This window comes from Entelurus aequoreus, linkage group LG25 (genome assembly GCF_033978785.1).
Source record: "Entelurus aequoreus isolate RoL-2023_Sb linkage group LG25, RoL_Eaeq_v1.1, whole genome shotgun sequence".
Taxonomy (NCBI): Eukaryota; Metazoa; Chordata; class Actinopteri; order Syngnathiformes; family Syngnathidae; genus Entelurus; species Entelurus aequoreus.
In genome coordinates, this window is record NC_084755.1 from 12,908,271 (window position 1) to 12,934,814 (window position 26,544).

A 26,544-nucleotide genomic window follows, 5' to 3' on the forward strand; every position below is an offset into this window, starting at 1 on the left:
TCTTTTTTTTTTCTGTTAAGAAAAGTGCACTTGTTATTAGTGAGAATATACTTATTTTAAGGTATTTTTGGGTCCATTGAGGTTAGCTAATTTTACTTGTTTTGGAAAGTCTTGACAAGCCGAAATTGATTGTTCTATTGGCAGATAATTTTGCTTAGTTCAAATAAAATACCCCAATTTTTTATTTTTTTTCTTGTTTTCGAACACTGACTTTTTTGCAGTGTAGGGACTGAAAGTACTGACAGCCTACAGAACCAGGCCAGACACTACAATATTCTTAAATTAAGTTCCTGTACAGGAGCTTAATTTAAGAATATTTTTCAACATGTTGAGAAAAAAGATATATATATTTTTTTCTGTTAAGAAAAGTGCACTTGTTATTAGCGAGAATATACTTATTTTAAGGTATTTTTGGGTTCATTGAGGTTAGCTAATTTTACTTTTTTGGAAAGTCTTGACAAGTCGAAATTGATTGTTCTATTGGCAGATAATTTTGCTTAGTTCAAATAAAATACCCTAAAATTTGTATTTTTTTTTCTTGTTTTCGAACACTGACTTTTTGCAGTGTAGGGACCGAAAGTACTGACAGCCTACAGAACCAGGCCAGACACTACAACGTTCTACAGGAGCTTAATTTAAGAATATCTTTCAACATATTGAGAAAAAAGATCTATTTTTTTTTTCTGTTAAGAAAAGTGCACTTGTTATTAGCGAGAATATACTTATTTTAAGGCATTTTTGGGTTCATTGAGGTTAGCTAATTTTACTTGTTTAGGAAATTCTTGACAAGCCAAATTTTCTTGTTCTATTGGCAGATAATTTTGCTTAGTTCAAATAAAATACCCAAATTTTTTTATTTTTTTTTTCTTGTTTTCGAACACTGACTTTTTGCAGTGTAGGGACTGAAAGTACTGACAGCCTACAGAACCAGGCCAGACACTACAAAGTTCTACAGGAGCTTAATTTAAGAATATTTTTCAACATATTGAGAAAAAATATCTTTTTTTTTTTTCCTGTTAAGAAAAGTGCACTTGTTATTAGTGAGAATATACTTATTTTAAGGTATTTTTGGGTTCATTTAGGTTAGCTAATTTTACTTGTTTTGGAAAGTTTTGACCAGCCAAATTTTCTTGTCCTTTTGGCAGATAATTTTGCTTAGTTCAAATAAAATACCCCTAATTTTTATTTTTTTTTTTCTTGTTTTTGAACACTGACTTTTTGCAGTGTGGTCTGCAAAAAATATTTTTAACCCAATTAGGTGAAATGACATCATCTCTCACGGCACACCAGACAATATCTAGTGTGCCGCGGCACAGTGGTTGAAAAACACTGGTCTATGGCAGCGGCATGGGAACACCAAAAATAAATGAATATATTTCCGACTTACATGACGAGCAGCCATCGAGATTGCTTGACCATCCCCAAGCACAGGGCCAAACATATGAGCAGATCCAAGATCAGCAGGAGCAGATAGGTCAACCATCTATAGTAGGAGACATAGGATATTAAACAAACCCTCATATAGCATGTGCTGGTTAAATATGTGTTTTACACCCAAGATCTAAGATAAGTGTCAGAGACATCAGATTTCTTGCCTCCTGGTTAGAGCCCATCTGCTTGGGCTAGTAATTTGCAGCCTATGGGCTCAATAATTCAACACCACAAATCCATAGACATTAAATTTTCAAGCTCTGAAAAATGTCCTTCGTGTGCACGTTGCGCACACAGCCCGGACTTTAAATGTGTGTGTGTGTCCTCTAACCATCCACAACAGCCACGCTACCGCTGTAACTCTTAAGAGAACAACAAAAAAATATTGATTGCATACAATTTAAGAGACCTGCTGCACTAAATCTTCACATTAAGGTCACCGGAGAGTATGTTAGAGCAGCGGTTCTTAACCTTTTTTGACCTCGGGGCCCAACTTTTCCACTACGGAGGAGCCGGAGCCCACTCAAATATTAACAATGAAGTCATCTTGATCTTAATCATATTCTATAATGATGTCCAACCTACTTAAAGTTTAAAACTTTGTGAAAGTATATAAAAGCATGGGTTAATCACAAAGATTATTACCTAGGTAGTGTTGTCCTGATACCAACATGTATTTTAATGCTTTTCTAAATAAAGGGGACCACAAAAAATGGCATTATTGGCTTTATTTTAACAACAAATCTTAGGGTACAATAAACATATGTTTATTATTGCAAGTTTGTCCTTAAATAAAATATTGAACATACAAGACAACTTGTCTTTTATTAGTAAGTAAACAAACAAAGGCTCCTAATTTAGTCTGCTGACATATGCAGTAACATATTGCAAAATCACCCCCCCATTTAAAAAAAAAAAAGTGCAAACTTCTCTATGACTTAAGCGCCAGACTTCTTCGGTTTGTTTGATATTGTCATTACTGCCACAAGTGGTGGGGAAGTGTATTGCAACTGAGTATCGATCCCTCAGGCGGTACTGCGTGAAAAACCGGCATCAGTGCGTAAAGGATATCACCACGTGGGCTCAGGAACACTTCAGAAAACCACTGTCAGTAACTACAGTTTGTCGCTACATCTGTAAGTGCAAGTTAAAACTCTACCATGCAAAGCGACAGCCATTTATCAACAACACCCAGAAACGCCGCCGGCTTCGCTGGGCCCCGAACTCATCTAAGAAGGACTGATGCAAGTTGGAAAAGGGTTCTGTGGTCTGACGAGTCCACATTTCAAATTGTTTTTGGAAACTGTGGATGTCGTGTCCTCCGGACCAAAGAGGAAAAGAACCATCCGGACTGTTTAAGGCGCAAAGTCGAAAAGCCAGCATCTGTGATGGTATGGGGGTGTATTAGTGCCCAAGACATGGGTAACTTACACATCTGTGAAGGCACCATTAATGCTGAAAGGTAGATACAGGTTTTGGAGCAACATATGTTGCCATCCAAGCAACGTCTTTTTCATGGACGCCCCTGCTTATTTCAGGAAGACAATGTCAAGCCCCATTCTGCATGTGTTACAACAGCGTGGCTTCGTAGTACAAGAGTGCGGGTACTAGACTGGCCTGCCTGTAGTCCAGATATGTCTCCAATTAAAAATGTGTGGCGCAATATGAAGCCTAAAATACCACAATGGAGACCCCGGACTGTTGAACAACTTAAGCTGTACATCAAGCAAGAATGGGAAAGAATTCCACCTAAAAAACTTCAAAAATTGGTCTCCTCAGTTACCAAACGAGTGTTGTTAAAAGGAAAGGCCATGTAACACAGTGGTAAAAATTAGATCGGTAGGTCGTAAGTTCAAACCCCGGCCGAGTCATACCAAAGACCTTAAAAATGGGACTCATTACCTCCCTGCTTGACACTCAGCATCAAGGGTTGGAATTGGGGGTTGAATCACCAAAAATGATTCCCGGGCGTGGCCACGGCCGCTGCTCACTGCTCCCTTCACCTCCCAGGGGGTGATCAAGGGTGATGGGTCAAATGGAGAGAATAATTTCGCCGCACAATCAAAGGTAACTTTAATGACAGCATCATCTTTCAATTTAAGGCCATTTTCCCCCCTACCGATGCATCAAAAGTATTGAGGTGGGTAAGCTCAACTTTGGAAAACATGGTAAACAAATGATCGGTAAAAATTAATAGATAAAGAAACGTAAAAATGCCAACGCTTAATGTGTACTGTTTGGAAACTCAGTGACCGAAGGTATCGCACTGAGATATTTGATTACGAGTACATACCATTGCACCAATGGAAGCCACAAATGGTAAAAAAAAATAAAAAATAAAAAAATAAAAAAACTCAAGCAACAACAGACTTTATTTGCATAAGGGCGCAACGTGTAGTAAGGACACAGAGGTAGGGATGACTCGGAGGCCATAAAAAACCGATGGAGGAAAAAGTATATCAAATAACACCGCGTCGGCTGTAACATTTACCGCTCATCAATAAAGCGCCGCCACAGGCCGCTCGTAGCTCATCGGCTGCGCGGAATCCAATAACGCCACTGAAAATGAATGCCAGGGTGATGCTCATAGTGTGGAGTCCGCAAAAGAAGACCGCTCGCGCGAATGAATAGAAACGCTTTAGAGGGCGCGAACTCGAGCGGAATAAATGATGGCGATAAAGGAGATCAGTGTCGTAACGCCGATAGTGTCGTGTTTTGTTTGTGCTCTTTTAATGCCAGGAATGACAAATACTGTATGTGTTATGAAAAATACCAATGATGGGTCATCACCGAGCACGAAATATCCCGCAGGCCTCGCACCAACAGGAATGGAAAATGGAAAATACCTTTAAACTTGCAAAACTAGGACTCTGTTGTTGGCATCAATGCTTTATTTTCTGTTTTTATTTGACTTTTTGTGTATTTTCTTGGAACGTTTATTATATTTAAACAGGGAGAAGTTGTAGGATTAAATTAAAGGCCTACTGAAATGACATTTTTTTATTTAAACGGGGATAGCAGATCCATTCTATGTGTCATACTTGATCATTTCGTGATATTGCCATATTTTTGCTGAAAGGATTTAGTAGAGAACATCGACGATAAAGTTCGCAACTTTTGGTCGCTGATAAAAAAAAGCCTTGCCTGTACCGGAAGTAGCGTGACGTCACAGGTTGAAAGGCTCCTCACATTTCCCCATTGTTTACACCAGCAGCGAGAGCGGTTCGGACCGAGAAAGGGACGATTACCCCATTAATTTGAGCGAGGTTGAAAGATTTATGGATGAGGAACGTCAGAGTGAAGGACTAGAGTGCAGTGCAGGACGTATCTTTTTTCGCTCTGACCGTAACTTAGGTACAAGCTGGCTCATTGGATTCCACACTTTCTCCGTTTTCTATTGTGGATCACGGATTTGTATTTTAAACCACCTCGGATACTATATCCTCTTGAAAATGAGAGTCGAGAACGCGAAATGGACATTCACAGTGACTTTTATCTCCACGACAATACATCGGTGATAGCCTTGTGCTTAAAGGCCTACTGAAATGATTTTTTTTTTATTTAAACGGGAATAGCAGATCCATTCTATGTGTCATACTTGATCATTTCGCGATATTGCCATATTTTTGCTGAAAGGATTTAATAGAGAAAATCGACGATAAAGTTTGCAACTTTTGGTCGCTGATAAAAAAAAAGCCTTGCCTGTACCGGAAGTAGCGTAACGTCAGAGGAGGTAATATCCTCACAATTTTCCTTTGTTTACAATGGAGCGAGAGAGATTCGGACCGAGAAAGTGACGATTACCCCATTAATTTGAGCGAGGATGAAAGATTTGTGGATGAGGAACGTGAGAGTGAAGGACTACAGTGCAGTGCAGGGCGTATCTTTTTTCGCTCTGACCGTAACTTAGGTACAAGGGTTCATTGGATTCCACACTTTCTCCGTTTTCTATTGTGGATCACGGATTTGTATTTTAAACCACCTCGGATACTATATCCTCTTGAAAATGAGAGTCGAGAACGCGAAATGGACATTCACAGTGACTTTTATCTCCACGACAATACATCGGTGAAGCACTTTAGCTACGGAGCTAACGTGATAGCATTGTGCTTAAAGGCCTACTGAAATGATTTTTTTTAATTTAAACGGGAATAGCAGATCCATTCTATGTGTCATACTTGATCATTTCGCGATATTGCCATATTTTTGCTGAAAGGATTTAGTAGAGAACATCGACGATAAAGTTTGCAACTTTTGGTCGCTGATAAAAAAAGCCTTGCCTGTACCGGAAGTAGCGTAACGTCAGAGGAGGTAATATCCTCACAATTTTCCTTTGTTTACAATGGAGCGAGAGAGATTCGGACCGAGAAAGCGACGATTACCCCATTAATTTGAGCGAGGATGAAAGATTTGTGGATGAGGAACGTGAGAGTGAAGGACTAGAGTGCAGTGCAGGACGTATCTTTTTTCGCTCTGACCGTAACTTAGGTACAAGGGTTCATTGGATTCCACACTTACTCCGTTTTCTATTGTGGATCACGGATTTGTATTTTAAACCACCTCGGATACTATATCCTCTTGAAAATGAGAGTCGAGAACGCGAAATGGACATTCACAGTGACTTTTATCTCCACGGCAATACATCGGTGAAGCACTTTAGCTACGGAGCTAACGTGATAGCATCGTGCTTAAATACAGATAGAAACAAGAGAAATAAACCCCTGACTGGAAAGATAGACAGAAGATCAACAATACTACTATCAGGAGACACCGAACCAAACACTGGACATGTAACTACACGGTTAAGGCTGTGCTGCCTGTCGAAGCCTAGCAATGCTGTTGCTAACGACGTCATTGAAGCTAACTTAGCTACAGGACCTCGTCAGAGCTATGATAAAAACATTAGCGCTCCACCTACGCCAGCCCTCATCTGCTCATCAACACCCGTGCTCACCTGCGTTCCAGCGATCGACGGCACGACGAAGGAATTCACCCGATCATCGATGCGGTCGGCGGCTAGCGTCGGATAGCGCGTCTGCTATCCAACTCAAAGTCCTCCTGGTTGTGTTGCTGCAGCCAGCCGCTAATACACCGATCCCACCTACAGCTTTCTTCTTTGCAGTCTCCATTGTTCATTAAACAAATTGCAAAAGATTCACCAACACAGATGTCCAGAATACTGTGGAATTTTGCGATGAAAACAGAGCTGTTTGTATTGGGATACAATGTGTCCGAATACTTCCGCTTCAACCATTGACGTCACGCGCATACGTCATCTTACATAGACGTTTTCAACCGGAAGTTTAGCGGGAAATTTAAAATTTCACTTTATAAGTTAACGTATTGGCATGTGTTGCAATGTTAAGATTTCATCATTGATATATAAACTATCAGACTGCGTGGTCGGTAGTAGTGGCTTTCAGTAGGCCTTTAAGAGCTGCTTCTTCCCACTTTCTTTCATGCAAGTGAACTTAAAAGTAACATGTTAAAATCCCTTACTAATTACCATTATTAACTGATAAACTATATCGTGTGTTGCACAAGTCAATAATATACACTATATTGCCAAAAGTATTTGGCCACCGGCCTTTACTCACATATGAACTTGAAGTGCCATCCCATGGAATTGTCCAAAATGTTTTGGTATTCTGGAGCATTCAAAGTTCCTTTCACTGGAACTAAGGGGCCAAGCCCAACTCCTGAAAAACAACCCCACACCATAATTCCTCCTCCACCAAATTTCACACTCGGCACAATGCAGTCCGAAATTGTAGCGTTCTCCTGGCAGCCTCCAAACCCAGACTGGTCCATCAGATTGCCAGATGGAAAAGCGTGATTCATCAGTCCAGAGAAGGCGTCTCCACTGCTCTAGAGTCCAGTGGCGACGTGCTTTACACCACTGCATCCCACGCTTTGCATTGGACTTGGTGATGTATGGCTTAGGTGCAGCTGCCCGGCCATGGAAACCCATTCCATGAAGCTCTCTGCGTACTGTACGTGGGCTAATTGGAAGGTCACATGAAGTTTGGAGCTCTGTAGCAACTGCAGAAAGTCTTTGCACTATGCGCTTCAGCATCCGCTGACCCCTCTCTGTCAGTTTACGTGGCCTACCCACTTGGTGGCTGAGTTGCTGTTGTTCCCCAAACTCTTCACTTTTCTTATAATAAAGTTGACTATGGAATATTTAGGAGCGAGGACATTTCACGACTGGATTTGTTGCACAGGTGGCATCCTATGACAGTTCCACGCTGGAAATCACTGAGAGCGGCCCATTCTTTCACAAATGTTTGTAGAAACAGTCTCCATGCCTGAGTGCTTGATTTTATACACCGAGCCTAGTGATTAGGACACCTTATTCTCATCATTTGGATGGGTGGCCAAATATTTTTGGCAATATATTGTATAAATCCCTACATAACGTATTTTTATTTATAAAGTGTCATGATCCGTGGTTTGTGTTTTCTGTTTGTTTTGGACTCCCTTAGTTCCTGTTTTGTGCACTTCTGGGTTTGTTTTGGTTACCATGGGTACTAATTGGTTACGCCTGCCTCTGATTAGTGTTTGGCACTAATCAGAGAGCTATTTATTCACGTTGCTCGCCACACTTTGCTTCATGCAACAGTCACGCTTGTAGTTCTTGTCTCCGAGTTTATGCTTCCTGTGCTAAGAGGTGTAACCTTGGCTTGCCACGTTTTCCTTCGGCTTGTTTTGTGTTTTTGGTACGTGTTTAATTTTGAAGATTCAACCATGCTCCTACCTGCAAGTCCTGTCCGGAGTGATCCGTTTGCATCCCGGGGGAACAAACCTCGCATCAAGCTGCGACCCCCCCCCCCCCGACGTGACATAAACTCTAATATTCAGCATGCTAAAAATGATGTAATTTTGTACTTTTACCATCATATTTGTACATGTTGTATTTGCTGATGTTGCTCTTTTGTTGTTGTTGTGTTTGCTGTTGTTGTTTTTGTCTCTCTGTCTAATCCCCCTCTTGTCCCCACAATTCCCCCCTCTATCTTCCTTTTTTTCTCTTTCTATCCCCTCCTGCACCAAATGATAATATAAATACATTTACCGTAATTTCCGGACTATAAGCCGCTACGTTTTCCCCTCGTTCTGGTCCCTGCGGCTTATACAAGGGTGCGGCTTATTTACGGCCTGTTCTTCTCCGACACCGACGAAGAGGATTTCGGTGGTTTTAGTACGCAGGAGGAAGACGATGACACAATGATTAAAGACTGACTTTTCATATACCGGTAGGCTGGTTATTTTGATAACGTACAGACGAGCACTTTGTATTACTTTGCACCGTTGTATTATTTGTACTCTGCACAAATGCTGTTTGCCATGTCAAAGATGTGAAAGTTTGATTGAATGATTGAAAGATTTATTGTTAATAAACAGTCATCTCTGTCCCGACAATCCCCTCCGTGGTAGCAGGAACCCCTATATACTACGGTAATTACACATCAAAACCCTGCGGCTCATAGTCGGGTGCGGCTTATATATGGAGCAATCTGTATTTTCCCCTAAATTTAGCTGGTGCGGCTTATAGTCAGGTGCGGCTTATAGTCCGGAAATTACGGTAGTAAAGTCAAAATACAAATAAGGCAACAAGAGAAGTATCCTACACTTCTCTTTTGTAAAGTAAATCTGAACAGCCGATATGGGCATCTACATCTACTATATGATTTGCCTGAGAAGCTGGGCAGGACAACAACAAAAAAACAAACAAACAAAAAAAATGATGTAATTGCAAATTTAAAAAAATATACGCTTTATTTCAATCTGCCAGAAAACATTTATTTAGGTCAGGGGTGTCAAACTCATTTTAGATCGGGGGCCACATGGAGAAAAATCTACACCCAAATGGGCCGGACTAGTAAAATCACGGCACGATAACTTAAAAATAAAGACAACTTCAGATTGTTTTCTTTGTTAGAAAATAGAACAAGCACATTCTGAAATTAGAGATGTCCGATAATATCGGCCGATAAATGCTTTAAAATGTAATATCGGAAATTATCGGTATCGGTTTCAAAAAGTAAAATTTATGACTTTTTAAAACGCCGGAGTGGTACACGGGCGTAGGGAGAAGTACAGAGCGCCAATAAACCTTAAAGGCACTGCCTTGCGTGCCGGCCCAATCTCATAATACCTACGGCTTTCACACACACAAGTCAACCCATACATACTTGGTCAACAGCCATACAGGTCACACTGAGGGTGTCCGTATAAACAACTTTAACACTGTTACAAATATGCGCCACACTGTGAACCAAAACCAAGCAAGAATGACAAATACATTTCGGGAGAACATCCGCACCGTAACACAACATAAACACAACAGAACAAATACCCAGAACCCCTTGCAGCACTAACTCTTCCGGGACGCTACAATATACACCCCCCCCCGCCCCCCCACCTCAACCCCGCCCACCTCAACCTCCTCATGCTCTCTCAGGGAGAGCATGTCCCAAATTCCAAGCTGCTGTTTTGTGGCATGTTAAAAAAAATAATGCACTTTGTGACTTCAATAATAAATATGGCAGTGCCATGTTGGCATTTTTTTCCATAACTTGAGATGATTTATTTTGGAAAACCTTGTTACATTGTTTAATGCATCCAGTGGGGCATCACAACAAAATTAGGCATAATAATGTGTTAATTCCACGACTGTATATATCGGTATCGGTTGATATCGGAATCGATAATTAAGAGTTGGACAATATTGGAATATCGGATATCGGCAAAAAAGCCATTATCGGACATCTCTATCTGAAAATGTACAAATCATAATGTTGTTGGGGTTTTTTTACACTTACATGTTGCGGTTAATAGTATTCTATCTATTTGTTGTTATTTATATTTTCTGAATAAATTATGTGATAATGTTCATCAGTCAACTCATTGGTGTTAATTTTCAATCTATCAAGATAAAAAAATTATATCAAAATCAAATTACAGGATGTTATTTATGTAGCTTGCTCATTTTTCTCGACTGACATGTACTAACTGTACTAACATGTGGTTTATTTTGTACATATGAAGCATCATCTACAAAGATACAAAGAATTGCTATTGCGACAGCTGTTTCATTAAAGAATTTCAGGTTAATTTTTATACTTAGCAAACTCATCCCGCGGGCCGGATAAAACCTGTTTGTGGGCCTGATCCGGCCCTCGGGCCGTACGTTTGACACCCCTGATTTAGGTAGAAATATCACAGACTACATTACAAAACATCTTTGACAAAGCATGATTGTAATGTAAAACCATGTTTCATTTTGGTATAGTAGTTGGACTGGAAGTGACGCGTAACCATAGGTGGATTAATGACCGGGCCTACCGGGCCCAGGCCCAGGGGGCCAGAGGCCCCAAGGGGCCAGGCCAACTTGGCCCCGCGGCCGCGACCCAAGCAAAACTACTTTTGCAAAAATAATAATCTTAAGCCCCAAGGGGCCAGGCCAACTTGGCCCCGCGGCCATGATCCATAGAGGGTAAGAGGCCCCAAGGGGCCAGGCCAACTTGGCCCCGCGGCCGCGACCCAAGCAAAACTACTTTTGCAAAAATAATAATCTTAAGCCCCAAGGGGCCAGGCCAACTTGGCCCCGCGGCCATGATCCATAGAGGGTAAGAGGCCCCAAGGGGCCAGGTCAACTTGGCCCCGCGGCCGCGACCCACAGAGGGCCAGAGGCCCCAAGGGGCCAGGCCAACATGGCCCCGCGGCCATGATCCATAGACGGTCAGAGGCCCCAAGGGGCAAGGCCAACTTGGCCCCGCGGCCACGATCCATAGAGGGTCAGAGGCCCCAGGGGGCCAGGTCAACTTGGCCCCGCGGCCACGATCCATAGACGGTCAGAGGCCCCTTGGGGCCAGGCCAACTTGGCCCCGCGGCCACGACCCACAGAAGGCCAGAGGCCCCAAAGGGCCAGGCCAACTTGGCCCCGCGGCCGCGAGCCACAGAAGGCCAGAGGCCCCAAGGGGCCAGGTCAACTTGGCCCCGCGGCCACGATCCATAGAGGGTAAGAGGCCCCAAGGGGCCAGGTCAACTTGGCCCCGCGGCCGCGACCCACAGAGGGCCTGAGGTCCTAAGGGGTCAGGCCAACTTGGCCCCGCGGCCATGATCCATAGAGGGCCAGAGGCCCCGAGGGGTCAGGCCAACTTGGCCCCGATCCATAGAGGGTCAGAGGCCCCAAGGGGCCAGGCCAACTTGGCCCCGCGGCCACGACCCACAGAGGCCCCAAGGGGCCAGGCAAAATTGGCCCCGCGGCCATGATCCACAGAGGGCCAGAGGCTCTCAATCATTATTATCAAAGCTAATTCTCAAATTGGATGGATCACACAACCTCACTCACATATTCTTTATCAATTATTAAAGGTTGTTTCTGAATTTTGATCACAGAACTTAATGCAAATATTCTTGATTGATTGACAAAGCTCATTCTCAAATTTTGATTACACAACCTTACTCTGACAAATTATCATTATCAAAAAGCTCTATCTCGAATTTGGATCACAGAATCTCACTCAAGTATTCTTAGCTGTGCCCCTCCCCCATCAAGTCTTTCATAAACCGGTCTGTTCTTTTAGAATCTCCTCATTTGGTATTTTGAACTCGTGAGAGACTGCTCAAAATTTGGTTTCCTTTCCCTCAGTTCAGACTCAGAGATAATTTGAAATCATTCAACAAGAAGTTTAACGCGCGCACACACACACACACACACACACTTGAGTTGAGCATTACTTGGAAATTCTTATATTTTCCATTTTGCTGTTATTATCAGCATCTTCCCATTTTGTCCTTTTCTTTCGAGAAAGTTTACAGTCTGACATTTGTCACTGCTGTCAGTTAATAACTTTTTGGTCTTTGACCCATTTTGTCATTTTCTCGATTCGATCGTCACTGACCACTCTCTCCTGTCTGGCAGACATCGTTGCTGCCATCATAGCTAGCAAGCTGCCTGCAGCGGGTCATCCCTATGTTCCCCGTCCCTATGTTACCCGGGTCCTATGTTCCCCTCTACCGGGGAACTAAGGACCCTTTTTAAAAAAAAGGGTTCTATGTTCCCCGCTGCGGGGAACGTACAACACTTTTTCCAGAAAAGGGTTCTATGTTCCCCGCTGCTTCCAATGCGCGACTAAGTAAGACGCACGCAGACACGCATGACAGAGACGCGTTTAAGTTGTCGAAGGAAGGAAGTTCGCGTTTGAGTTGCTCTATCTGCTGCCGCACGCCCTGTGACAGGTTAGGTTTAGGGATGGTTTTGGTCAGGGCACAATTTCGCCAAAAAAGTGCTCCACAACGCCCTGTGACAGGTTAGGTTTAGGGATAGTTTTGGTCAGGGCACAATTTCGCCAAAAAAAAGTGCTCCACAACGCCCTGTGACAGGTTAGGTTTAGGGATGGTTTTGGTCAGGGCACAATTTCGCAATTTCGCCAGATACAATGCAGGGAACATAGGACCCTTTTTTAGAAAAAGGGTCCTAAGTTCCCCGGTCGCATACAAAGACCCAGGAACAACCGGGGAACATAGGACCCGGGGAACATAGGACCCGGGGAACATAGGCACGCTCCCGCCTGCAGATAGCAACATTTTGGTGTCCTTTGGGAAAATATTTAGAAAGAAGACAAAAGTACACACAGTTGTACAACTATTATCTTTATGATCTTTTTTTTGTTAGTTTCTCTGTTACTGTGTGTGGCCAATTAAGCGACTTTTGGCCATACCTGGCTGGTGACATTTAGCGACTTTCTGGTTGATGTTAAGATTAATAATAGCAACAGTTCTCTTCATCTTAATGCAATTTATTGTGTCTGTCTCTCCACATTTTGCCATTAGGTACTTTGAGCTCTTGTTGGTCAGTCACTCTAAGGTACATTGTTGCTGCCATCATAGCTAGCAAGCTGCCTGCAGATAGCGACATTTTGGTGTCCTTTGAGAAATATTAAGAAAGAAGACAAAAGTACAAGACATTGTACGATTACTATCTTTTTAAAATTATTTGTTTCACTGTGTGATTGACCGACTTTGCCGCTAGATTTCGCGTCTTTTGGCCATACCTGGCTAGCGACTAAAAACATCATTTAGCGACTTTTTGGTTGTGAAGATAAGTGGTAAAAGCAGATCTTCCTGTTGGTCTTCCCACATTTTGCCATTTGGTACTTTGCACTCTTCTTGGTCACTCCAAGGCATTTGTCCCTGCCTTCAGCTAGTCACTTGGCTCTTTTGGAATATATTTCACTGTAATTGGCTCTCTCTCTCTCTTTCTCCTCAGTACAAATCAGCCTGTTCCCTTGCCATTCATCACTGACCACTCTGCTCTCCTGTCTGTCAGACATTATTGCTGCTTGCAGATAGCTTGGGGTCCTTAGAGAAAATATCAGAAGAGAAAAGTACACAATTATCTTAATTATCTTTTTTATTCAGTCAGTCCTTCAGTGAGTCCCAGTGTGTTGGCGATTAAGCAACGTTGGCATTCAATTAGCGACTTTTGGCCATACATGGCTGGCGACTCAAAAAACTAGAAAAAAAGTACAAAAAGTTGTACAATTAATATCTTTATTATCCTTAATTCCCCTGAATCCTAGAGTGTGTTGCAATTAAGCAACTTTGCTGCTAGGTTTAGCGACTCTTGTTTTGGGCATACCTGGCTAGCGACTACAAACATTATTCAGCAACTTTTTGGCTGTTAAGATTAACGTTAATAAATTAAATCCTAATACAATTTATTGTGTTGGTCTCGCCATCTTGCTATTAGGTACTTTGAATTCTTGTTGGTCTCTGCTAAGGTATCTGGCTGTTGTCTTTGCCTTCAGTTAGTCACTTGGCTCTGGAATATATTTAACTGTACTTGGCTCTCTCTTTCTCCTCAGTACAAATCAGTCTGTTCCCTTGCCATTTAGACATTTTCTTGATTGGATCATCACTGACCACTCTGCTCTCCTGCTGTCTATCAGACATTGTTGCTCCCATCATAGCTAGCAAGCTGCCTTGGTGTCCTTTGTGAAAATATTTAGATAGAAGACTAAAGTGCACAAAGGTGTACAATTATTATCTTTTCAAAATATTTGTTTCACTGTCAGTGTGATTGACCGACTTTGCCGCTAGATTTCGCGTCTTTTGGCCATACCTGGCTAGCGACTGAAAACATCATTTAGCAACTTTTTGGTTGTGAAGATAAGAGGTAAAAGCAGATCTGCCTGTTGGTCTTTCCACATTTTGCCATTTGGTACTTTGCACTCTTGTTGGTCACTCCAAGGCATTTGTCCCTGCCTTCAGCTAGTCACTTGGCTCTTTTGGAATATATTTCACTGTAATTGGCTCTCTCTCTCTTTCTCCTCAGTACAAATCAGTCTGTTCCCTTGCCATTTAGACATTTTCTTGATTCGATCATCACTGACCACTCTGCTCTCCTGCTGTCTATCAGACGAATCAGTTGATTCTCTGCTCTCAATTGTCTATGCTAGTAAGCTGTTATTCTCTGCTTTGGAGTGTTGATGCTGGGTTGCTAGTTTTCTAAATCACCTCACACACTTGAAGGAAGCAGCACCGATCATAAACACACAAACAAACTCACACACACACACACACACACACACACACACACACACACACACACACACACACACACACACACACACACACACACACACACACACACACACACACACACACACACACACACACACACACACACACACACACACACACATAGTTGGTTTATCTGTTGTGATAGGCAAAGAGCCAATGTGCAAAGAAAGAAGGGAAATATGGATCATAAACGTTTAAGTGGAGGAGCTAGAAAAAAAATTCAGCAAGAAAAGAAAAAAAAGGAATCAGTTTTACTTGAGAGTGTTCCAAATATCTCCAGCTTCTTCAGTACAAAGACATCTGCTGAAAGCAATTCTATAAATGCTACTGCAAATTCAGCTAAGGTTAGCAATGCACCTGAGCTAGCATGTAGCTCCCAAGATCCTGAGACCACTACAAGTGTAGACACTGAACCAAATGCTTCTGATGCTTATGATTCAACCAATTCAGCAGTAGCCAGTTGCTCGGATGAATGTGAGGTCACTGCACCTCTGGACAGCATAGAAAATGAGCTGAATCTTTCTTCAACACCATCTACAGTGACAACTCTACCTAGTGATCCCGCTAAATGGGCTGAGACCCTCACTGAGTCAATGAAGGAAGTTCTTATTCAAAGAGGTGCAAAATCATTTCACAACCGTCACAGCCATTATCCAGCTTCTGTGAGGAACAGTGGGCTAGGAGGCAAAACCCGATGCCTAAACAATGAACATTTTACTTCACACTTGCCCAATGGACAACGAGTACAAAGAGAGTGGCTGATGTACTCTCCCTCTACTGGTAATGTTTACTGCTTTGCATGCAAACTGTTTTCCCCAAAAACGCATTCTTTTGTGACAGGCTATTGTGATTGGAAACACTCAGAAAGATTTGGTGAACATGAGCGAAGTGCTGAGCACATAACCTGCATGCAAGCAGTCTTGAACCGCGCCAAAGGTGCCACAGTTGATGCAGACCTGTTCAAACAGTTTCAGGCAGAGAGCAGCTATTGGAGGCAGGTGTTACAAAGAGTTGTTGCAGTCATTAAATTCCTTGCAGAAAGGGGCCTTGCATTTAGGGGTAAAAATGAATCGTTAGGGTCTCCTCTCAATGGGAACTACCTTGGTATTCTGGAGGTCCTGGCTGAATTTGATCCCTTTCTAAAGGATCACATCAGAAAGTTTGGGCAGATGGGTCGAGGTAATACCTCATATCTGTCCTCCACCATTTGTGAGGAATTCATTGAATTGATGGGTGCAAAAACCAAACAGGCTATAGCAGATGAACTGCAAGCAAGCAAATACTACTCTATCATTGTGGATTCAACCCCAGATTTATCTCATGTGGACCAATTGACATTCATATTCCGTTTTGTTAGCAAAGAGGGCAGTGTTGTTGAACGCTTTGTGGGTTTTGAGCCCATTACTAGCCATACAGGTGAAAGTTTGGCTAACTGTGTCATGTCTGTGTTGGAAAATCTAGGGTTAGAGCTGTCAAGTTGCAGGGGGCAGGCTTATGATAATGCCAGCAACATGTCAGGGAGGTATAATGGGTGGCAGGCTCACTTAAAGAAAAGCAACCCATTAATACACTATATTCCATGTGCAGCTCACTCTTTGAATTTGGTGGGAGTCAACAGCATTGACAGATGTGGAAATGAAGTCTCTAAGTATTTTGACTTGATTCAGTCTATTTACAACTTCACAACTGCATCCACACACCGATGGGACAGGGTATTTGGCAATTCCAACATAGATCTCACACTTAAAGCTTTATCCAACACGCGTTGGAGTTGCCGTGCAGAATCTACCAAAGCACTGTGGCAGAACTACAGTAAAATAAAAGCAGCACTACAGGTTATTTCCACTGATGACACAGAGAAACGAGACACACGAACTGAAGCTGACAGTCTAGTGCGGAAGCTGGATTCACTTGAGATGGCCTTCATGGCAGGCTTTTGGGACACTGTTCTGTCCAGATTTCAGGCCACAAGTCTGCAACTTCAAAAAGCAGACATGGACCTTGGTACAGCAGTTAGATTGCTGGAATCTCTGCGCACCTTTGTTCTCTCCCAAAGAGATCTATTTGATCATTTTGAGCAGAAAGCCTTAAACATGTTGGGTGGCACCCCATCTTACAGGGCTGAACGGACGAGGAAACGTAAAAAGTTTGCTGATGAATCAGCATCCCCAGATGTTGTGCTTGAGGGAAGGCAACTGTTTCAAATAGAGACATTTATTGCCTCTATTGATCAACTGAGTTCAAGCCTTAATCACCGTCTGGAGGCCTACAAACATCTGAACAATTTGTTCAGTGTCCTTTTCTCTTTGGATACAGAGTCCAATGCTTCAGTCCTTCACAAGGCCAAGATTCTCACTGAATCATACCCATCTGACCTCAATGAAAGTCTTGGACAGGAGCTTATACAGTTCAAATCTTTTATACAGCTCAACAACACTGATGAGGAGAGGACCCCTTCAGGACTGCTCAAAACAATAATACATTTTGGACTACAGCCTACGTTTCCTAATACATACATTGCGCTACAGATTTTTCTCACTCTACCGGTCAGTAACTGTGAGGGAGAACGCTCATTCTCTCTTTTGTCAAGAGTAAAAAATGAGCTGCGCACAAGAATGACTCAGAAAAGATTAAATGCGTTATCTCTAATGGCAATTGAGAGTGAGCTGACAAGAGAGTTGGACTTCAATGATGTGGTGGATGATTTTGCAAAATTGAAAGCACGAAAGAAACCCCTTGCTTAAAGGTGCACTGTGTAAGATTTTTAGGTTATTTCCAGAATTCACCCATTCACTAATGTTAGGCTACCTGTTTTCATGAATACTTACCACCACCATAAAATTCTAAGTATCCATGATGACTTGGAGAATTGCACTTTTGCCATTTCTGGGAAGTGTCACCTGGATTGTGAAGATAGGATTGACTTTAGGCAGAAGCTTGGTGCTTTCTCTGGCAAACTGAACCTCAAGCTTCATTCTCTGCAGCTTTGCATTCTTGTGCAGACTTTCATCCACAAGGAACTTTTCAACTTCCCCACTATCGTGAAGGGGCCATCAAAAGATTTCAGTGTGTCCAGCATGTCTAGTCTCTTACTCTCCTTTCTTTGAGCCATCTCTTGTTTCTCATCTGCCCTACTCTCGAATTTTGCCTTCATGAATTTACTCCAGTTGAGTTCAACCTCCCTTTTTGCTTGTGCTGCTGCCTTGAAACCTCTGAAGCTCCTGGCTCTTCTGTAAAATTATTGACCTATTGACTGCGTTCAGTGTGCCCAACTTCTTCAGTTTGTAGTCCACCTTGCCACATTGTCTCTCCATCCCAATGTTGTGCACAGGAGTGCCATCAATGTTACTAGCCTGTTCACTGACAGGGTCCATTGGGAAGGTCTCCTCATCCATCCTCTGCCTGGCCAGGACAGTCTTCAGATGGGGCAGCATGAGATCTGTCAGCTGCTTCACTTCATCCAAGTATTCGGCAGCCACGTCTGACACTGAGTTCAGGACATGTCCAGTGCCTGTCCAGCCACTATAGCATTCTTGGAAATGGGCTATCTTGACCTGCATGCAGCCCTTGTACCATGAACTGGCCTACACCTTTCTTTGTGGTGCTCTCCGATGCATGTTATCATTTTACCTTTCTCCTTCTCCTCAAGCTTAACCACAAATAGATACAGACTTTGAGCCTCAATTTGCTGCACAGCTGCCGTTATGCCAATGTGTTTTCCTAAGATATTATTTTATTTTTAATGATAGAAGGGAGGAAAAGGGGGCAAAAATCATGTCCGATTTAGTTTTTTGGGTGGGTTGGGGGGTTTATTTCATGATAGCTACCAACTTCCAATACATAATATCTCTCAAATGACCCAATGCACCATCACTGAAGTGGGCGTAATCATTTTCAAAAATGTTTATTTTTAGGCCATTTATCCCCTCCCCCTGTGTCTGTGTGAAACCTGTGCTTGTCAGTGTCTGTGTGGTATACCTAATAGTGTGTGTGCAGTATGTGCACTCTTCTGTACAGTACAGTGTGCATGTCTGTTCACAGTATACAGTATTTCTTGCATAGTGCGTGCGTGTGTGTGTGCGCCCACACGCGCGGGGGGTTGAGGGGCCAAGACCATGTCAGGCCCAGGGGGCCAAAATTTCTTAATCCGCCCCTGCGCGTAACGCTATCATTGTGAAGACCGTGTGAGATTGGTTTGAGAAGAGGTGTTTTGAAATGTTTTGACGTTGTGACAAAATGGGCTATATTAAAGACTTCCTGCCTCTGTCTTTCCTTGCTGCAGAGCTTTTATTCCATCTTGGTAAAACAGCATTTCATGTTATCAATGCACTGAACTGTAATCCAAACACAGAAGTGAAGCTCGTCCTCTCAGCAAGCGGCAAAGCACGCTCCGATGATGTCGTCTGGCGGCGATCAAAGACAAAATTGTCTTTTCTTGTGGGGTTGAACAATCTGGGATATCCACAATCAACCCTTGTCTTTGTGCATTTTTTGCTCGCTATTTTCACACAAAACAGTAACTGAACGCCATTACTTTTCCCCACGCCACATAATGGAACAAGGATCAAAAAGGAGTCACGACACATGTGCTGTGTCATCAACACTCACAAGTATAAAACTGCTTTTTCAAAGTAATCATTTCTTATTTCAAGCATGACAAAAAATAATCATGACTTTGACACAATTGTGTCTCATAATTAAAACGGATGGACTCTGCTGTTTTATTTTCAATGAAACAATAGAAAATACGTACTCATAAAGTAGTACAGTTGGCACAGTACAGTAAACTGACAGTTAATATTTAACATGTTACATTTCTAATAATTTTGAACAGAAATAGTTCATGCACATTCAAATAAATTCTTCAAAATTACAATTAAACAATTTTTGGCCGGAGGCCGGGCTGTATATATATATGTATATATATATTTATATATATATTCCTCGCGCGATGATGTCATGTTATCGATGGAAAAATGCATTTTTAGACAACATGATTTGCCTGAGCGGCTAGGAGACCCCGAGAGTAACAAGCGCTTGCCTTGTTGCCTTTCCATTAATAACAATAAACTAGTTTTTAGTGTAAGTTTGCTGGTTTCAAGAAATGTAATGCCGAGCGCATATCATTATGTCAAGATAATGGCACTAGCATTTACTTAATTTAAGAATATTTTTCAACATATTGAGCAAAAAGGTCTCTTTTTTTTCTACCAAGAAAAGTGCACTTGTTATTAGTGAGGATATACTTATTTTAAGGTATTTTTGGGTTCAGTGAGGTTAGATAATTTTACTTGTTTTGGAAAGTCTTGACAAGCCGAATTGTCTTGATCTATTGGCAGATAATTTTGCTTAGTTCAAATAAAATACCCCTAATTTTTGTATTTTTTTCCCCTTGTTTTTGAACACTGACTTTTTGCAGTGTACTTAATATTAATGGTGGTTGACTAATTAAAACAATTTCTTACTTAAGACATTCCCTGTACTGTTACTCATGGTTTTATACCATTATATTTCCTTAATGGAACAGATTGTGTTTTGACGTTTTCTGCCTTTTTTCTAACGTTAATTGTGAATTATATTTATATAGCGCTTTTCTCTAGTGACTCAAAGCGCTTTTACATAGTGAAACCCAATATCTATGTTACATTTAAACCAGTGTGGGTGGCACTGGGAGCAGGTGGGTAAAGTGTCTTGCCCAAATACACAACGCCAGTGTACTAGGATGGCGGAAGCGGGGATCGAACCTGGAACCCTCAAGTTGCTGGCACGGCCACTCAACCAACCGAACTATACCGCCCCACAACTAATATTCTATTCTGCATTAGAGGATGAACTCTACAGGGCAATTTTTTTAAATTGGATGTAATGTCTATACAGCAGGGGTCACCAACCTTTTTGAAACCAAGAGCTACTTCTTGGGTACTGATTAATGCGAAGGGCTACCAGTTAGATACACACTTAAATAAATTGCCAGAAGTAGCCAATTTGCTCAATTTACCTTTAACTCTGTTATTATTAATAATTAATGATATTTATCTTTGTGGAAACACTGATCATCTTAATGATTTCTCACAATAAATATATATAGAAACAGATAAATATCAATATGCAACACTTTGTTTTTATATTTTCTCTAAGTGCACATTTTTCAAATGATCACTTCTAAGACAGTCTTGTGAAATCACAATATCCCATTTTAACTAGCTAGCCACTAATATTTTTTAACAAATCATGAATTACTTTGCACCATGTTTGTACAAATAATAACTCATGTAAAATACAAAAGTAAACTCTCAAATTTTTAAATCATGTCACACTTTGAACTGGACACCAAATCTGTTATCTGTTTCTTTGTCAGTTAGTGGGAAGCCTGGCATTGCATGCTGTTAACTAGTGTGTTGTACTCTGGTGTGTAACTTGACACTGCAACTCTGAGTGAGTCTTGCAGATGTGCATCAGTGAGGCGTGTTCTGTGTTTGTTCTTGATGAAGTTCATGTCAGAAAAGGCTGATTCACAAAGATACGATTTTTCCTCATTGTTTGCGGAAACTTCTTAATCTTTTGGACATATTTTCACAGCAATCTGGCCTTAAGCTTAATTATGATAAATGTAAAATGTTAAGGATCGGAAATCTAAAGGGAACGTCCTTTCGAATGGAATGCAAAGTGCCTGTTTTGTGGACAGATGGACCAGTTAACATACTTGGTGTTGTTGTCCCAGAAAATCTGGAAGATTTAGGCTCAGTAAATTATGATAATCGACTAAGAAAGCTGGACAAAATTATGCAATTATGGAAAGGGAAATCCCTAACCTTGTATGGTAAAATGTCTATTGCCAACTCGTTAATTATTCCTCAATTTATTTATTTGTTTTTGTCATTACCAGCTCCATCACAAAACTTTTTTAAGATTTATGAGCGGAGGGTCTTCGATTTTGTCTGGAACGGCAAACCAGAAAAGATTAAAAGAAAGGTTTTGTACAAAGAGTATGAATATTGGGGCCTGAAACTTCTCAACCTTGAAGCTATGTGTCTGTCTTTAAAAGCATCAATTGTTCCAAAGATGTATTTAAACATTGAGTAATACACAAATGTCCTGTTGGACAAAAAACATGTACTGTATCAAAAGAAATTGTATCCTTTTTTACAAGTGATCCCCTCCCAGAGAGTCTGCTGGGAAACATGGCGGGGTTCATAAAGGAAACAATCCACTCATAGTGGTGTTTTCAATTTTATGTGCCAGAAAAAAGAGACGATATTTTGCAGCAGTTAATATGGATGAACTCTAATATTGTAATAGATGGAAAGCCTTTCCTTTGGAAAAATATGTTTGAAAGAGGAATCATTTTTGTCAATGATATTATCAATGAGAATGGTAAAATTATGAAGTATGATGAATTTAGAGCTATGTATGTGATGCTTGCTCAAGCTTTTCATTTTATCAACTAACTGGAGTAATTGGGAAAAGATGGAAACAAATAATTAATTATGGAACTACTAAATTATTAGTTTGTAAACCTCTAATAAGAAATTCTAGTTGGCAAAAAGGAACTAAAGTAAATAGAAAAATATACAATTTTTATTTAATAAAGAAATCTTTGAAGGCTGCCTCATACAACACAAATGGAAAATGGGAGGACTTTTTTGACTGCCCGTTGCCATGGGATGCCATATTCAAACTAATCTATAAAACCACTATCGATGTGCAAAATCTTTATTTTCAAATTAAAATTATTTATAACTTCTTACCCACAGGGAAAATGTTAAAATTATGGAATATGACAGAGTCAGATGATTGCCGATTTTGTTGTCAGGAGCCTGAATCCACCCTGCATTTGTTTTGGTATTGTCATATTGTGTCTTTGTTTTGGGTGGAAGTTGAAAAAATGTGTTTAAGGATTGGTTTGTTTATGAAGCTTAATGTGGTTTCTGTTATTTTAGGAGAGTTCATTGACAATCATGATTTAGTCAATTTAATTATAGTACTCGGTAAAATGTTTATTTTTAAGGCCAAAAACAGATATTCACTTAGTATTACTTTCTCTAAAACATTTATTCAGTATTTTCTAACTTTAGAAAGTTACATGGTTGAAAACGATAATGATGCCAAAAAACATTTAAAAAAAGATGAGAAGTCCTCAAAGGCTTATTTTGAAAGTATAATTATGTTTATAGATTATATGATATCTGTTGTTGTGTTCCCTAATTTGAGTGACCTGGACATAATCTGGACTGTACATAAATGCTTATTTTGAAAATTTAATTTTGTTTATAAAGTATATGCAATCTGTTGTGTTCCCTAATTTTTTTCTGTGTACACGAATGAAGGTGTGTGTTGCTGAGTCCGACTTGGACATTATCTGGACTGGGCCTGGTTTAAAAAAAACCTTTAAACAAATCTAATTTCATTGACAACCTGGTCTGTTGAAGATAAGGCCCTTTTTTTAAAAATAAAATAAAATAAGATAAATAAATAAAAAACATTTTCTTGGATAAAAAAGAAAGTAAAACAATATAAAAATAATTACATAAAAAATACTAATTAATGAAAATGTTAGTGGACCAGCAGCCTATACAATCATGTGTGCTTCAGGGACTGTGTCCCTTGCAGATGTGTTGTCTATGTTGTGGGAACCAGAATATTGGTAGCAGAAAGAAATAACCCCTTTTGTGTGAGTGGGTGTGGATGAGTGTGCATGGGGGAGGTTGTTTGGGTTGATGCACTGATTGAAAGTGTATCTTGTGTTTTTTCTATGTAGATTTAATTTAAAAAAAAAAAAAAAAAAAATTTTTTTTTTTTTTTTAATTTTTTTTTTTTTTTTTTTTTTTTTTTTTTTTTTTTACAACAGGCCCGCGGGCGACTCATCTGGTCCTTGCGGGCGACCTGGTGCCCGCGGGCACCGCGTTGGTGACCCCTGCTATACAGCATTTGCCGCGACCGCCCTCGTCATTTGCCGTAATGCCTAGAAAATTGGCCAACATTTGCGGCAAGAACATGCCGTGACCGCCCTTGACTTTTTACTAGTTAATGGATGAGGGATGTAACGGTATAATGATAATTTGCGATAATTCCCGGCGGTTAGTAATACCGTTGCATTTTTTAATTACCGAAAAACCTTCATTTATTAATTACACAAAGTCAATGCGCATGCGCACTAGCGTCGTTTGGCTGGATAATCATGGCGGACCAACGACACCGACTTTGCTGCGGAGATTTCCCCTCGGAGTAAACGCAGCCAACGCTTGGTTTAACGTCATTTTCCCCCGCTTCCCACCGTGTGTTTAAGAGCAAACTGCTGTGTTTAGATAGAGACAGGAGACAAGAGAAGTATCCTACACTTCTCTTTTGTAAAGTAAATCTGAACAGCCGATATGGGCATCTACATCAACTATATGATTTGCCTGAAAAGCTGGACAGGACAAAAAAATAAAAAATAAAAAATAGATGGAGACAGGTGTGGACAATATTGGAGACACTTGTCCCCACACTTAAAAGCACACAGCGAAGGCGAAAACTATGTGATGTTTTGCAGCAGGCGATGTGTCGTGAATGTTGTCACGACTTGTTTATAAAGTCTTTACTTTGTTGACTGGGATGTTCACTCCTTTATTTAACGGCAAACGGTATCAGTGTTCAAAAAACATCAATACTAGCGAAAATGTTTAGTCACCTCATCGAATTGAACGCAGGCGGTGAAGATGTTTATTCGATATGAGAGGGATCACTCTGGGTTTTTTTGTTGCCGGCCAAACCGTTGTACTGAACCACTAGGAGGCGTTGGAGAAGAACAAAGCTTGTTTATTAGACTTCTAATCTTCATTAGCCAAACTTCTTTGTGTTTTATATTGATATCAAAAAGTAAACACCAGGTTTTTGTTTACATTAATTGTGATTTTGTTCATGTCACTATGGTGTTACTTTAAAAAACATTCATGTGACATACCTTTTTGTTAATGTTTCATTGTGTATAGTTAATTCCTATATGACATAATTCTGCTCAAACTCTTAATGGATCTGTCCCGATACATCATCTACATCTACACCCCCCCCCCCCCCAAACGCCCACCCAAGCGCTTGGTTTAACGTCATTTTCCCCCGCTTCCCACCGTGTGTTTAAGAGCAAACTGCTGTGTTTAGATAGAGACAGGAGACAAGAGAAGTATCCTACACTTCTCTTTTGTAAAGTAAATCTGAACAGCCGATATGGGCATCTACATCAACTATATGATTTGCCTGAGAAGCTGGACAGGACAAAAAAATAAAAAATAGATGGAGACAGGTGTGGACAATATTGGAGACACTTGTCCCCACACTTAAAAGCACACAGCGAAGGAGAAAACCATGTGATGTTTTGCAGCAGGCGATGTGTCGTGAATGTTGTCACGACTTGTTTATAAAGTCTTTACTTTGTTGACTGGGATGTTCACTCCTTTATTTAACGGCAAACGGTATCAGTGTTCAAAAAACATCAATACTAGCGAAAATGTTTAGTCACCTCATCGAATTGAACGCAGGCGGTGAAGATTGTTTATTCGATATGAGAGGGATCACTCTGGGTTTTTTTGTTGCCGGCCAAACCGTTGTACTGAACCACTAGGAGGCGTTGGAGAAGAACAAAGCTTGTTTATTAGACTTCTAATCTTCATTAGCCAAACTGCTTTGTGTTTTATAATGATATCAAAAAGTAAACACCAGGTTTTTGTTTACATTAATTGTGATTTTGTTCATGTCACTATGGTGTTTTTTTTAAAAACATTCATGTGACATACCTTTTTGTTAATGTTTCATTGTGTATAGTTAATTCCTATATGACATAATTCTGCTCAAACTCTTAATGGATCTGTCCCGATACATCATCTACATCTACACCCCCCCCCCCAAACGCCCACCCAAGCGCTTGGTTTAACGTCATTTTCCCCCGCTTCCCACCGTGTGTTTAAGAACAAACTGCTGTGTTTAGATAGAGACAGGAGACAAGAGAAGTATCCTACACTTCTCTTTTGTAAAGTAAATCTGAACAGCCGATATGGGCATCTACATCAACTATATGATTTGCCTGAGAAGCTGGACAGGACAAAAAAATAAAAAATAGATGGAGACAGGTGTGGACAATATTGGAGACACTTGTCCCCACACTTAAAAGTACACAGCGAAGGAGAAAACTATGTGATGTTTTGCAGCAGGCGATGTGTCGTGAATGTTGTCACGTGTGACATACCTTTTTGTCAATGTTTGATTGTGTATAGTTAATTCCTATATGACATAATTCTGCTCAAACTCTTAATGGATCTGTCCCGATACATCATCTACATCTACACCCCCCCCCCCCCCCCCCCAAACGCCCACCCAACCGTTTGCCTGCCGCTAATTATCAGATTGCATCTGATTTGCCGTGGGCAAAGGCGCACAATGCACCCTTTAATGCAACATTTTAGTGTACACAAGGCTGTTTTGACTACCTACCCTGTTGTTTACATGACAACCAGCAAGACAACACAATTATCATTTGCCGACTATCCACTT

General features: G+C 40.9%; 1 protein-coding gene across 1 annotated transcript in view; it reads right to left on the minus strand.

Moving 5' to 3' along the window:
- LOC133642348 (protein tweety homolog 2-like) overlaps nucleotides 1-26,544 on the minus strand; it is a 146,274-nt gene that overhangs the window by 40,644 nt on the left and 79,086 nt on the right. The window contains exon 5 of the mRNA XM_062036482.1: nucleotides 1,388-1,483. Within this exon, the coding sequence (XP_061892466.1) occupies nucleotides 1,388-1,483 (96 nt within the window). The remainder of the gene's footprint in view (nucleotides 1-1,387; nucleotides 1,484-26,544) is intronic.